Source organism: Aethalodelphis obliquidens, unplaced genomic scaffold, assembly GCF_003676395.1.
Source record: "Aethalodelphis obliquidens isolate GAN/ISIS:26980383/991018 unplaced genomic scaffold, ASM367639v1 scaffold60, whole genome shotgun sequence".
NCBI classification, from domain to species: Eukaryota; Metazoa; Chordata; class Mammalia; order Artiodactyla; family Delphinidae; genus Aethalodelphis; species Aethalodelphis obliquidens.
In genome coordinates, this window is record NW_020838004.1 from 28916 (window position 1) to 42424 (window position 13509).

The window sequence follows — 13509 nt, forward strand, 5'->3', positions numbered from 1 at the left end:
AACTATAAGTTATTCTTGGATTAACCCTGCATTGTTCAACGGTCAATTGTATATTATTTCAAAAGTTTGATGGGCATCATTGAGTTGTGCCAGATTTTACTCTTTCTAATATTATAAAAGAGTGCTTTCTGAATACTGGAAAGTGTTTAAGTTGACTGATAGTTATCTATCATTCGCTATAATACTTCTGGTAGTAAAGAATTCAGTATCTTACAGGAGAGATTTTCCTATTTGTGATCAGTTTGAATTGTTAGAAAAAATGTTTACAAAACACTATGGGCAATGTTTCACACACTATGTTCTGTGTAGAATTTTATGTTTTATGTTATGTTATTTATTTTTTGACCACACGGCGTGGCTTGTGGTATCTTAGCTCCCCAACCAGGGATTGACCCCGGGCCCTCTGCAGTGAGACTGCAGAGTGTTAACAGTGGACCGCCAGGGACTTCACCTGTGTAGAATTTTAAATTAGTTTAGTTCCACAAATATTTACATCATGCTTACTCTATGATGTACTAAATGTTGGCGGGTAGATAGTTAAAAATGAGTAAGACAGTGTCCCATTCTCAAAAACAGCCTCAATGTAGTAGGGGAGAAAGATGTTTAAAACGTATTTTATAATGCTTTAATCCATCTTGTAATGTAATTATATACAAAATATAGAAGACGTACCAAGAAGGGAGACATTAATTTTGCAGTTTTAGTGATAATAGGAATGCTTCACAGAAAAGGCAATAACTTGTTTGGAGTTATGTTGAATAATGAGAGTTGTTAAGTCTACCAAGACAGAAATTGTATTCAAGGCAAAGAGAACTGAATGTGTAACAGTGTGATGATAAAAGTGTATATATTTCCTTATGTCATTAAATTGATTTGTTCTTAGATTTGTAAATCGGTCATTTTCCATTTCTACATTATGGATTGCACATTGCCCCTGTAGGTTAAAAATGCCATGTTAGGAAGAGCCAAAGGAATCATCTTGTACTCAGATCCAGCTGACTACTCTGCCCCTGGGGTACAGCCATACCCAAAAGGATGGAACCTTCCTGGAACTGCAGCCCAGAGAGGGAATGTGTTAAACTTGAATGGTGCTGGTGACCCGCTCACTCCAGGCTATCCAGCTAAAGGTAATAGATAAGCCTGTTATGGTCCACTCATTTTTGCAAAAATATTACTTGCCCTTATAGAAGGCATAAAAGCAAGCAAGCATCTATAGAATAACATCAAAACTGTGTGCAATTATATTTTGGATTGCTATTGCTAGGAATTCAAAAGCATTTCCCTTTTATTTCAGTTTTAAATTTTCATGAAGTGAGGACATGGAGAGGGGAATGGGTCAGTTCAATTCTCTCTCTACCTTTAGTAGAGGTTCAGAAACACAGATTCTTATGTCCAAAGTAATATTACTCTTACCAAACCAGAACTTAGGGTTTCTGAATTGTCTAACGATTTTATTCTTCTGTAGATCATGTATTTCTATTTTTAAAAATACCAATGGTTTTTTTGTGTTATTTAATATGTGGAATGTGAAAAGTTTTGACATCTGCATAACCATATCCACAATCAAGATAATGAACATATCCATTACCCAAAAAAGTTTCCTCTCATCTTTTTGTACAGCCTTCCTCTCAACCCTACCCCCTCCCTGCCAATCCCTAGGAAATCATTGATTTTCTTTCTGTCAGTATAGTTATTTTTAGATTCATTTATGTTGATGTCTGTGTCAGTATTTCATTTCTTTTTTTTTTTTGATGAATGGTATTCCATTGAATGGATACTCTACAGTTTGTTTATTCATTTACTTTTTGTTGGAAATTTGGATTGCTTTAAGTTTTGGAGATATTACACATAAAGCTATGAACAGTTGTATGCAAGTCTTTATATGTACATATGTTTTTATTTCTCTTGAGTAAATACATAGAAATGGCACGGCTGGATAATACGATAGATGATTTTCAAATTGTTTTCCAAATTGGTTGTACCATTTTATATTGCAGCAGCAGTGTATGAGTGTTCCAGCTGCTACACCGTCGTCAACACTTAGTATGGTCAATCTTGTTAACTTTACGTTCTAATAGATATGTACATCCTCCAAGTTACAATTCTTTTCAAAGTTTTGGTAGCTATTCTAGGTCCTTCCCATGTGAATTTTAGAACCAACTTATCAATTTCTACCAAAAAGTCTCCTGGGAGGTTGATTTGAGATTGAATTAAACCTATAGGTCAGTTTGAGCAGAATTGACATTTTAAAAATATTGAATCTTCTGATCCATGAATATGGCACAACTCTCCATTTACTTAGGTATTCTTTACTTTCTCTCAGCATGTTTGTAGTTTCACTGTACAGACCATGCATGTCTATTTTCACATTTACCCATAAAAATTTCAAAGTTTTATGCTGTTTTAAATTACATTTTAAATTTCAATTTCCAGTTGGTCATTCCTAGTAAATAGAAATGTTATTTTATTTTTAATTTAATAAATTAATAAATTAATAAATTAATTTATTTATGGCTGTGTTGGGTCTTCGTTGCTATGCATGGGCTTTCTCTAGTTGTGGCGAGCTGGGGTTACTCTTCCTCGTGGTGTGCGGGCTTCTCATTGCAGTGGCTTCTCTTGTTGCGGAGCATGGGCTGTAGGCATGCAGGCTTCAGTAGTTGTGGCTCGCAGGCTCTAGAGCACAAGATCAGTAGTTGTGGCACACGGACTTAGTTGCTCCGCGGCATGTGGGATCTTCCCGGGCCAGGGCTTGAACCCACGTCCCCTGCATTGGCAGGTGGGTTCTCAACCACTGTGCCACCAGGGAAGCCCCTTGTCAAATGCTTTTACTGCATCTATTGAAGTGATCTTAAGTTGTTCATATTTATGTTTTTTCAATTATACAGATTGATGGTTTTTTTTTTTTTTTTTTTTTGGCCATGCTGCACAGCTTGCAGGATGTTCCGCAACCAGGTATTGAACCTGGGCCATGGCAGTGAAAGCCCAGAATCCTAACCACTAAGCTACCAGGGGACTCCCCAGATTGATTTTTGAATGTTAAACCACAACATCCTGGGACAGACTCTACTTGGTCACAATGTATTATTCTTTTCATAGTGTTGGTATATTATTGGATTTTTGCTAAAATTTTATTAAGAATCTGTCTTTAGTAATAAGGGATATTGTTTATCCCTTACTGCTATCAATTTATTTTCTTGTAATATCTCTGTCTCATCTTGGTAACAGTAACGTTGGCTTCATGGAATGAGTTAAGAACTATTTCATCTTCTTCATTTTTCTGCAAGTGTTTATATAGAATGGGTTTGATTTTTGTCTGTGAATGTTTGTAGAATCCTTCAGTGAATCCATATGGGCCTGGTGTTTTTTTCGTAGGAATGTTTTTAACTACAAATTCAATTTCTTTAATAGATACATGGCTGTTTAGGTTACCTATTTGGTAACCTAAATAGGTAGTTTTTAGTGAGATTTGGTAGTTTGTGTTGTTTAAGAATTTTGTCCATTTCATCTAAGTTGTCAAATTTATGGGTTTAGAGTTGTTCATAATACATTCTCTCTCTCTTTTTCTCTCTTTTTCTGCAGGTACTGGAGTGCTATTCTTGTCTTTATTCCTGATATTAGCAATTTATATCTTTTTTCTTCTTTTCCTGATTTGTCTTGCTAGAGATTTATCAATTTTATTAATCCTCTCAGAGAACCAGCTTTGGATTTCATTGATAATCTCCATCATTTTTCTGTTTCCTATTTCTCAGATTTCTGCTCTGATGTTTAGTATATCCTTTCTCCTGCTTATTTTTGCTGTATTTGCTCTTCTTTTTTACTTTCTTAAGTGGAATCTGATGTCACTTGTTTGAAACCTCCCTTTTTTCTTCTTCTTTTTAAAAAATATTTATTTATTTATTTATTTGGCTGCTCTGGGTCTTAGTTGCGGCATGCAGGATCTTCGTTGTGGCATATGGGATCTAGTTCCCTGACAGGGATCAAACCTGGGACCACTGCACTGGGAGCTCGGAGTCTTAACTACTGGACTACCAGGGAAGTCCTGAAACCTCCCTTTTTTCTAAGATAATGGTAATAATGCTCTAGAGAACTCTATTTTGGCTGAAAGCCAAAGTCCCAATTAGGTTTTAAGCCTGACAATACTTTTCATCTTCCTTTAAGGAGAATATTTTTACTGTTTGAGTAAGAACCTTATCACTTATTCACAATATCTCATAAATTCCCTTTAATTTTTTTTTTACAATTCTTTCTAGTTTCAGAATCTGGGATGCATTTTCCAGGTATCTGGTTAACTGAAGCTTCTTTAAGAAGGATTTGAGATATCCTTGAGGAAATAAAATATTCTTGTAAAATTCAAGAGAATTACGTGAAATGTCAAAGCAAGTTGGGGAGTCTGTAATCCCTATAACTGATTTTATATTAAAGTGTAAATGATTTAATTTTTTACTTTTAAATTAAATAGACCATATTAGATAAAACAATAATTGACTTTTGGGGAACTTTAAATTTTGAATATCATTTCAAACGTATAGCTAATTTGCAATAGTAATAAAAGAAATTCCTTTATACCCCTTGCTCAGATTCTTCAATCATTTTCCTCTTATGTAATTGATTTTTGCAGAGTACACTTTCAGACTTGATGTTGAAGAAGGAGTGGGAATCCCTCAAATCCCTGTACATCCCATTGGATATAATGATGCAGAAATATTATTACGGTATAATTTTCTAGTTGGATTTGAGAATAAGATATTTTACACTAGTATGCCCATTTTCTCTTCTAAAACGAATATGTTTTGTATCAGAATGGCTCCTGAAATTGGAAAAACAGACCACATCTTCTTTTTTTTCCATAAGAGAAGAGCAGTCAGTTTAATGACTAAGAAATAATAAGAATACATTACTTTGTTTGCTACAAATGAAAGTCTCAAAAGCAAAACTATGTCCAAAGATAAAAATACTGATTTGAGATTTTTCAAGCAGTTAGATTTTCTTAGATCTTCATTCGATATTTGTATGTGACCTGCATTTTAAAAATGTGGTAATGTCTACCACTTACCAGATGTGTGAACTTATACCAGTTACTCAATCTTTCTCTGACTCAGTTTCCTTCTCTGTAAAATGAAGACAGAAATAGTTTCTCCCTGACAGAGTTATTATGAGAAGTAGATGAGATCATGTATATAAAGTATCTATAATATGATATTCAGTTAATGTTTGTTATTATTGTATTGTATAACTGTGTTGCTTTTCAAATCACCTAACTTCTATTTTTGTTTAATGTATGTACCAATACAATTTGGTAATTGCTTTGTGAGTGGCTACTATATAATCAGCAGCTTTTCTAGAAATTTCTTCTCTTTAACACAGTCATGAATTTCACATGTTCAGGATTTCTTGGACCTAATGCTTCCCTATGTAAATAATTAAAGTCAAAAGTAGGAAGGCTGATGCTTCCCATTTCCCCTCACTATCTTGGTTGGTTTTTTTTCTCCTTAGCTCTTTTTGTTTTCTTGCCCATGCTGTGGGGCTTGCGGGATCTTAGTTCCCCGACCTGGGACTGAACCCAGGCCCAGGCAGTGAAAGTGCCGAGTCCTAACCACTGGACCGCCAGGGAATTCCCCTCCTTGGCTCTTATCAGTAATATATTAAACATTTTCCTCATTTATCTCAGTTATGGCTCTCTCACTAGAATGTAAGCTCCACAAGGCAAGGAAATTTTACAGTACCTGGCACTTAGTAAATCCTCAATATATACTTGTTAAATGAATGAGTGAAATATCTCATCATCACACTTTATGATTTCTTCTAAGAAACGGTGATGCTCAGCATTTATCTGTCATTTTTGTGTTCTCCTGACAGCTATTTGGGAGGAACTGCTCCACCAGATGAGAGCTGGAAGGGAAGTCTTAAGGTGAATTATAATATCGGGCCTGGCTTCATAGGACATGATTCTTTCAGGTAATTTTATGTTACTTTAGTATCCTAGAAAAGGTTTATATGTTTAATGGAAAAATGTCAAGATAAATATTCTGCCAGGTATATTTTGCTTATCTTCTTTTTCTCATTTTTTCATAATGAATAATTATTTTATATTGCTTAAGAATTACTTATGGAATGATGTATTAAATTCTTCTTCCAACAGTGATATCACAGCATTTGTTTTGTAAATCTCAAAAATTACATTTGAGTTATAGGTTTAACATTTTAACTTCCCTCTTCACCTAACCTTTTTAAGTTTTTCAGATAACTGTCAAAATGCTATGCATGTGAAGCACTAGGTTAACTTGAGGGAAGGAGTAAAAGAGAAGAGAGAAAGGAGCCAACCTTTGTTGATCACTTCCTGTGTGGGTGGGTTAGATGAGTTAAAATGGGTAAGCAAGTAACTACTGTAAGGCTCAATACACTTAGCATTTTGGGTATTATTGTTATTAACCCATGAGAGCACTTCGAGGAGTGATCACAGAATATGTGTTCATTGAGCTTAATTCTACAGAAAAAATAAGTTTTCCACTGTATCAAGATAGGCAGGAAATGCCAGAGGCAGAGAACAGCTTATACAGAGTTGCAGAACATCATGACATGATCAGAACTTTACCTACTTTGATTTGCTTGAAATGTAGAGAGGAAGGGAAACTTAACACTGATAAATCAGAGAAAATATAGCTGTTTTTATTAAGCTAAAATGATTAAATCAGTCTTGTTTGCTAACAATTTACTTTAACAATGTGAAATTGTATTCTTAGAATGTTTTTTAATTTCTGAACTTTTAAAGTATTAGAAGTTCAATTTTATTTTATGGGGATTTTAGAAATATTTTTATATAAGTGCTTATTTATCTCTATCTCTCAATTAGAATGGAGTTCAATATAAAAGACTTTATTGTCTAATTATTAATACTGTCTAGAGGCACACAATGAAAGATATAGGCCTTTCTGATTTATAAACAGAAACATACAGACAGAGAAATCAATAAACATATAGCTTCAGTCACAGTTCAAGAGTAAACTCAGAAAGAGAACATTTACTTGGTCAAGATATCAAAAAACTGTTCACCTTCACCATGGGCACAAAATCCTATTTGATTTTAACTCAAAATGGGCAGATACACAAATTTTTTTAAAAAATTGCTAAAAACAGGACTATGTATGTAATTTCTCACCCAAAAGAGATGTTGATAATCTGTGGATCCATTTACAGAGATTGCCAAATGACAAGGCATGAAACCTTAAATTCTTAAACATTGCTACCACAAATAGGGAATAATTTACCTACTGTAAGCAAACTAGAAACATAAACAAAACACAGAATCAGTAGAAAAAAATTAAGTTAGAGATACAGAGTTTCAGCAAATTTAAAATTCTACTGCTGCTTGGGATTTACATCTGAGAGCCAAAAGAAGACATGTCTGGTTTTAAGCTGCCCATTCTTGGTTCTTCAAGCAGAGTCCATGTACGTCTCAGTGGGACTTCAAAAACGATAAAGGATTTTTTTTTTAAGTAAAACCATAATTCTCATACAAATATAAACTGAACATGTGTAAAAATTTTATTTAATGCATTAATTAATAAGGGGACCAGAAAGGAGTTAAAACTGGTTCGAAGGAGAATTCAAAGATGGTACAAAAAACGAGCTCCTTAGGAATGCTGAAATGAGTGCGCTTAATAGCTGAAAAACTGATTTCTTCCACATTGGGGGAAGTAAGTCAATTGAACGTTCACTAGAGAAATTGTGCATTTCAGTGGGCATGAATTATTTGTATTACTACATTACTACAAGTTAAGTTCTGTCACTACAGAGTTGTAAAATAGTCTAGTCAAAGATAATGATAGGCAGAGGTAACTCTGATGGTTGAGCTAAGGTTGTTCTCAGTTTTTCCACACAGGAGTATATTCATTCAATTCACAATTATTTACTGAGCATTTACTATACCCCTTGTACCATTCTGGGTACTGGGGATTCAGCAGTGTACAAAACAGGCAAAAATCCCTGCCCTGTGGAGCCTACATTCTGAAGTTTAGTTTATTTGGAACATGATGAGTTTGAGGTGATAACAGGACAAACAAATACAGTTGACCCTCAAACAACACAGAGGTTAGGGGCACCAGCCCCCCGCCTGTCAAAAATCTGCATATTACTTTACAGTTAGCCCTCCATATCTGAGGTTTCGCATCTGTGTATTCAAACAGCTGCGGATCATGTAGTATTGTAGTGCATATTTAGTGAAAAAAATCCACGTGTAAGGGCACTTATGCAGTTCAAACTCATGCTGCTCAAGGGTCAACTGTAGATAATTCTTTTTTTTTCTTTTGTGCATAATCTCTATTTCAAATATTTGTTAAAATACCATTAGATTAGATCAAGAACAAAGACAAGAGCAAAGACCATACTCTTCAGAAACTTAGGAACTATGTACAGAACTTTAAGGAATAGAGGACAACACTTTAGCTGAAACCTGCCTGCTGACCAGAGATGGGTGTTCTGAATAGACTCAGCAAAGAAAAGGAAATCAGGCTGTTACCAAGTCTAAGCTCTATCGCTCGCTGTACGACCAGCCAATAATTGAGAGATGAGCTGCTGGGGCAAGGAATAACTACTTTATTCGGAAAGCCAACAGACCGAGAAGATGGCGTGCCCCAAAGAACCATTTTGCCTGAGTTAGAATTCAGGCTCCTTTCATACTAAAAGGGGAGGGAGTAAAGTCAAACATTTCCTGGTTCCTGTCAGCCTGCAGAGGGGATGTGTTAATTTCTTCCTCCCTGCAGTCATTCACTGGTGGGCCTGGTCAGGTTGTTTCCTGTGAGCTTAAAAAAAGATATTTTAACTTAATGTTCATTACCTGGGAAGCAGGGTTCCCAGAGATGGGCCATTATCTATAATTTAAGTTTATAGGCTACATCCCTTAATGAATAACTTGTAATAGAGTACAAGAAGTTCTTCTCTATTACAAGGCAGGGAAGGAAATTTGCCCATCTGAATCAAACTTCAGTTGCCATCAGGGCAAGTCGTGTAATGGTCACAGATGGGAGGCACTGTGTTTGGAAGGTTCAGATACAGCACAGGGGTTCTATGTGTTTTTATGGCTACACCCCTGGCTGAGATGCCTTTAGGTCATTGTCACTCAAATTCCTGTCCAGCCAAACTCCCACAGCAAAGAGTCCCAAACTGAGGATCAAATTCCTCTGGAAGTCATTCCTATTGGTGGTGAAGCAGTAGACGCACCAAAGTCAATCTCCCAAGTTGTCCAGAATTTCAGAATTTCGGGAACTTTATTTGCTGAGCCCACATCGTTCACACCAACCCCACTGGAAGCCATAGCAGCACCTCTCTAGATAATTCTTTTAGGTACTTCTGGAGTCAATGATACTAAAAACCAGAAAGATATAAGGATTAAAGATGTAGATGAGCTTCTTTGAGAATCTGAGCAGATAGCCAGTTTATTTTCATGTTTAGATTAAAATAGATTTTTTTCCTCATTCTTCATTGTTACAGTATTTTTTACTTAATTTTCTTCATTTAATGACATACATCAATGAAACTGGCTTTCTTACTAATAGATCTTAGGCTCATATACTTAGAAACATGCTAAAGAGTATTTTTGCTATTAATTTTTATCATTCTAGTAAAAATAAATCTTTTACTTAATGTCTTAAAATGCAAAACAACATCCATTGATTAGTTTTCCCCCAAAGGCACTTTTAGTTGAATACTGCACATGAATTACGTATGCATTCAGAAGCACAGTGTACTTTTAGGGGGAGAAAAACCAGAATTTGCACTTAACAATATACAGGATTTGACTTGTTTGTTCTTCCATTCAAAAATGAAGTACCGGGCTTCCCTGGTGGCGCAGTGGTTGACAGTCCGCCTGCTGATTCAGGGGACAAGGGTTTGTGCCCCGGTTCGGGAAGATCCCACATGCCTCGGAATGGCTGCGCCCGTGAGCCATGGCCGCTGAGCCTGCGCGTCGGGAGCCTGTGCTCCGCAACGGGAGAGGCCACAACAGTGAGAGGCCCGCGTACCGAAAAAAAGAAGTACTAAGTAGGTTCCCTGCCCACCTTCTGTAAGCCCACCATAGATTAAAAACTTTTGTTCCTTTGTGAAAAAGAGGCTCAACATGTTCCCATATCATTTTTGATTTATAAAACGTGAATGGCATTTTTTTCTGACTTTCTGAGCTTGATTGTTCTTTCCTGTGAATTCTAAGTTGGTTAATTATAATTGATGAATGAATATTTAAAAGGCAGGCCCAAATCAGAATCAACAGTGATGACCTGGAAAGGTTTCATCGTATAGTTGTCTTGTACATTTTAGCAGGTGCTTCTCAAATTGCCATTTAACAATAGAATTTATCATGTTTCTTATAGGCAGCATTCAGTCAGCCCTTTAACAATGTACTGATAGACTATTTCAATAATCTTGGAAAATGTTACTGAATAGCAGGAATTAATATAAATATAAAACACATTAAAAATAAGCTTCTTTGACCTTTAATAGATAATGGGCTGTCTCCCTTATTTTTTGTAATTGTATAGGGTGTATTTAAAAATTTTAGAATGAATACCCAAGACATGTTTAATAATAGAATATTTTGAACTTTAAATAAATATCAACAGTAGAGCTATGAGGGAGGAAAAATATAAAATATTGATATTTGGTTTTTAAAATTTGGCTTTAAGGAGCATGCTTAAGTACACAGGAGTGACCTGTCATGATGTCTGCAACTTTCTTGCAAGTGATTCAACAATATTACAATTATTGAATTTATGTGGTGGGTATTTGGGAATTTATTGTCCTATTATACAGTTTTCTGTACTTCTGAGATTTCTCATAATAAAACAATGGAAGAAAGCTGTTAGACATAATGTTCTATGTGAGGTAATTTGTTCCCTTTGAAATTCTAGGAAGGTTAGAATGCGTGTTCATAACATCAATAAAATCACAAGGATTTACAATGTAATCGGAACTATCAGAGGATCTGTGGAACCTGGTGAGTTGGTGGATTACTTTAGACATTTTGTTCTTACAAAGATTACAAGAGTAAGAGAAGATAAATTTTAGTCAACAATTGATTTTTTTCTGGCTGATGTGAAACAACTAAATTTGGAATAAAAAAGTATAATTCTAAAAGAAGACTCTACCTTATGGTGTTGATTATTTTCTATGGGGAAACTCAAGCGAGAGGAAGTTTAATTTAAAAACATAAATTACTACTCTTTATAATGTATTCAAAGTTGTAGTTCTTTTGAACACATTTTTTCCCAGACAGGTATGTTATTCTGGGAGGTCATCGGGACTCCTGGGTATTTGGAGGTATTGACCCAACCAGTGGGGCTTCTGTTTTGCAAGAAGTTGTTCAGAGTTTTGGCAAACTGATGAGTAGAGGTAAGTAATGTTTCTTTGGTAGGTGATGACAAAAAGTGACTTCGCTGAATTTTCCTTTGTTTTTAGGCAGGTGTACCTAACTATGTATGTTAACAATGATTACAGGCTGGAGACCAAGAAGAACTATCATTTTTGCCAGCTGGGATGCAGAAGAATTTGGACTTCTGGGTTCCACAGAATGGGCTGAGGTAAATAAGACAGAGAAGTTCTTATTTTCTTGCTCAACAGGGAACAAATATATGTATCTCTGGATAATCGCAGATAGGTTCCATTACCTAATATGGTTTTAATTTGGATAAATACCCAAGAGAATTTAGGAATTAGAGTTTGCTTTTACTATCATATCAGATTGGCAAAACAGAATATCCCTTAATTATTGGGCTACAAACAAATTTATTTATTATTGTCAAAATATTTTAGTTTCTATTTGTATTTGTTTTGCAAAAAATCTGTTAAGTTCCAGAAGTAGTTAAAACTAGCAGGCTGTTTCTGACAAATGAATTAACTTATGTAAAAACTGATACAGATGCTTGGAGTTAATTTTCAAGCTTCTGAAGTTTCCTTGGAGTTCTTCCATCTAAGAGAACATAAGATGTTCTGTTAAGGTGACTATACTTTGATTGTAATTTCACATTTACAGATTCCATGTATAACTGTAACCATAGGTATATTTTACCATTCACAAAAGTTCCTGATTGTTGAGTATAATATGATAATTTTGTAAACTGAGTTACAATTTCAAGGGTTTATTTTTCCTTCAGTTATGATTAATTTTTATTTGTCACTGGGTCTTAATGCTTAGCCTTTAAGTGTCTCTCCTAGGCCCCCTCTTTTATCTTCTTCCCTTAGCCTCTCTGTTGAGTATCTCTAAGTTCCTAAATGTGCAAGGTAAGCTTGTGCATTTTTATAAAGGCAAATGCGCCATAAAGCACTTTCCCTCCACCATCCTCTATTTATCTTTTTTAAGTCCAGATATTATAGAATTGTTTTAAAGTATGTCTTATAATTCTTGCCATTGTGTCTAGTTTTTAAATGCTTTCCTTCTGACTCCTTTCCTCTTACTTTACTTTAAAATAATAATATGAAATAAATAAATATGGGAGTAAAATCACACACATACAGTCATTTGTATCACTTTTGCTTTATTCCATTTATATTCTGAGGTTTTACTATTACGTTGGTATTATGAATATGTATTTTGGAATAGACTGTTAATTTAGATGAATCAAATTTCATTAAGGTCATTTACTTTTAGAAATATGTAATTTCTTATGAATATATGTATATATAAATACATGTCTCTGTTCCTATAATTTCAGCAGCTTAAAATAAATCCAAGATATAATATGCCTTGCATTAATTTAAATACATGTGGGTTAAAAGACAGTTTCAATACTGTTTCCAGTTTTCTACCAGATTCTTGATCACATTCACATTTGGATTCTTAACCACTGAGCCACCAGGGAAGTCCCACCTTCCTTAAATATAGTTAAGGAATCTTCTTTATTTCTACTCTAAATCTGTTATAATGGGAACGCTTACTCTATCTACAGCACAGTCAGCTGTGATCTGGCCTGTGTGGGCAACTGTAGAGGCAAGAATCCTCATTTGTGTGATAACCACTCACAGCTTTAAATGATTTTATTGTAACATGTTCTTATAAGGTACAAAGCTAGAGAGAGAGAGAAGTAAAGTGGCCTCTCAGCATATTCTTATCTGAGGGTGATGATATTAGTTTTTCTCTGATTTATTTTTCTTGGATGTGTGTGTGTGTGTGTGTGTGTGTGAATCAGAGAAAGAGAGAGAGAGAGAGAGAACATCTTTTTTTATTGTCCATCCATCTTTCTCTCTTGTTTTTTTCTCAATTCTCCTGCTTTTTTGTTCTTTTTCTTCATATCTTTTAAAAAAATATTTAGATAAATGGAAGTTTCCAATTACTCACTTTTAAAATGATAAATTTCCATGGGTGTCCAATTTCAGTGGATCTCACACTTTAATGTAGGTAAGGATTGCCAGGGATACCTTTTAAAAATTATAGATTTCCAGGCCTTACTTTGAGCAATTCTTATTCAGTAGATGTGGGGTGGGGCTGAGATTCCTTGAGGTTTACCCTTCATATTCTGCTGCAGG

The 13509-nt window shown here is 35.0% G+C and overlaps 1 protein-coding gene and 1 pseudogene across 2 annotated transcripts in view; one reads left to right on the forward strand and one right to left on the reverse strand.

Annotated features, from left to right (window-relative positions):
- NAALAD2 (N-acetylated alpha-linked acidic dipeptidase 2) overlaps positions 1-13509 on the forward strand; it is a 48692-nt gene that overhangs the window by 15543 nt on the left and 19640 nt on the right. For both annotated transcript variants that reach the window (XM_027087795.1, XM_027087796.1), the window contains exons 6-11: positions 941-1127; positions 4619-4712; positions 5857-5955; positions 10899-10984; positions 11260-11379; positions 11485-11567. In XM_027087795.1, the coding sequence (XP_026943596.1) occupies positions 941-1127; positions 4619-4712; positions 5857-5955; positions 10899-10984; positions 11260-11379; positions 11485-11567 (669 nt within the window). The remainder of the gene's footprint in view (positions 1-940; positions 1128-4618; positions 4713-5856; positions 5956-10898; positions 10985-11259; positions 11380-11484; positions 11568-13509) is intronic.
- Positions 8815-9815, reverse strand: LOC113610018 (mitochondrial import receptor subunit TOM6 homolog pseudogene; annotated as a pseudogene).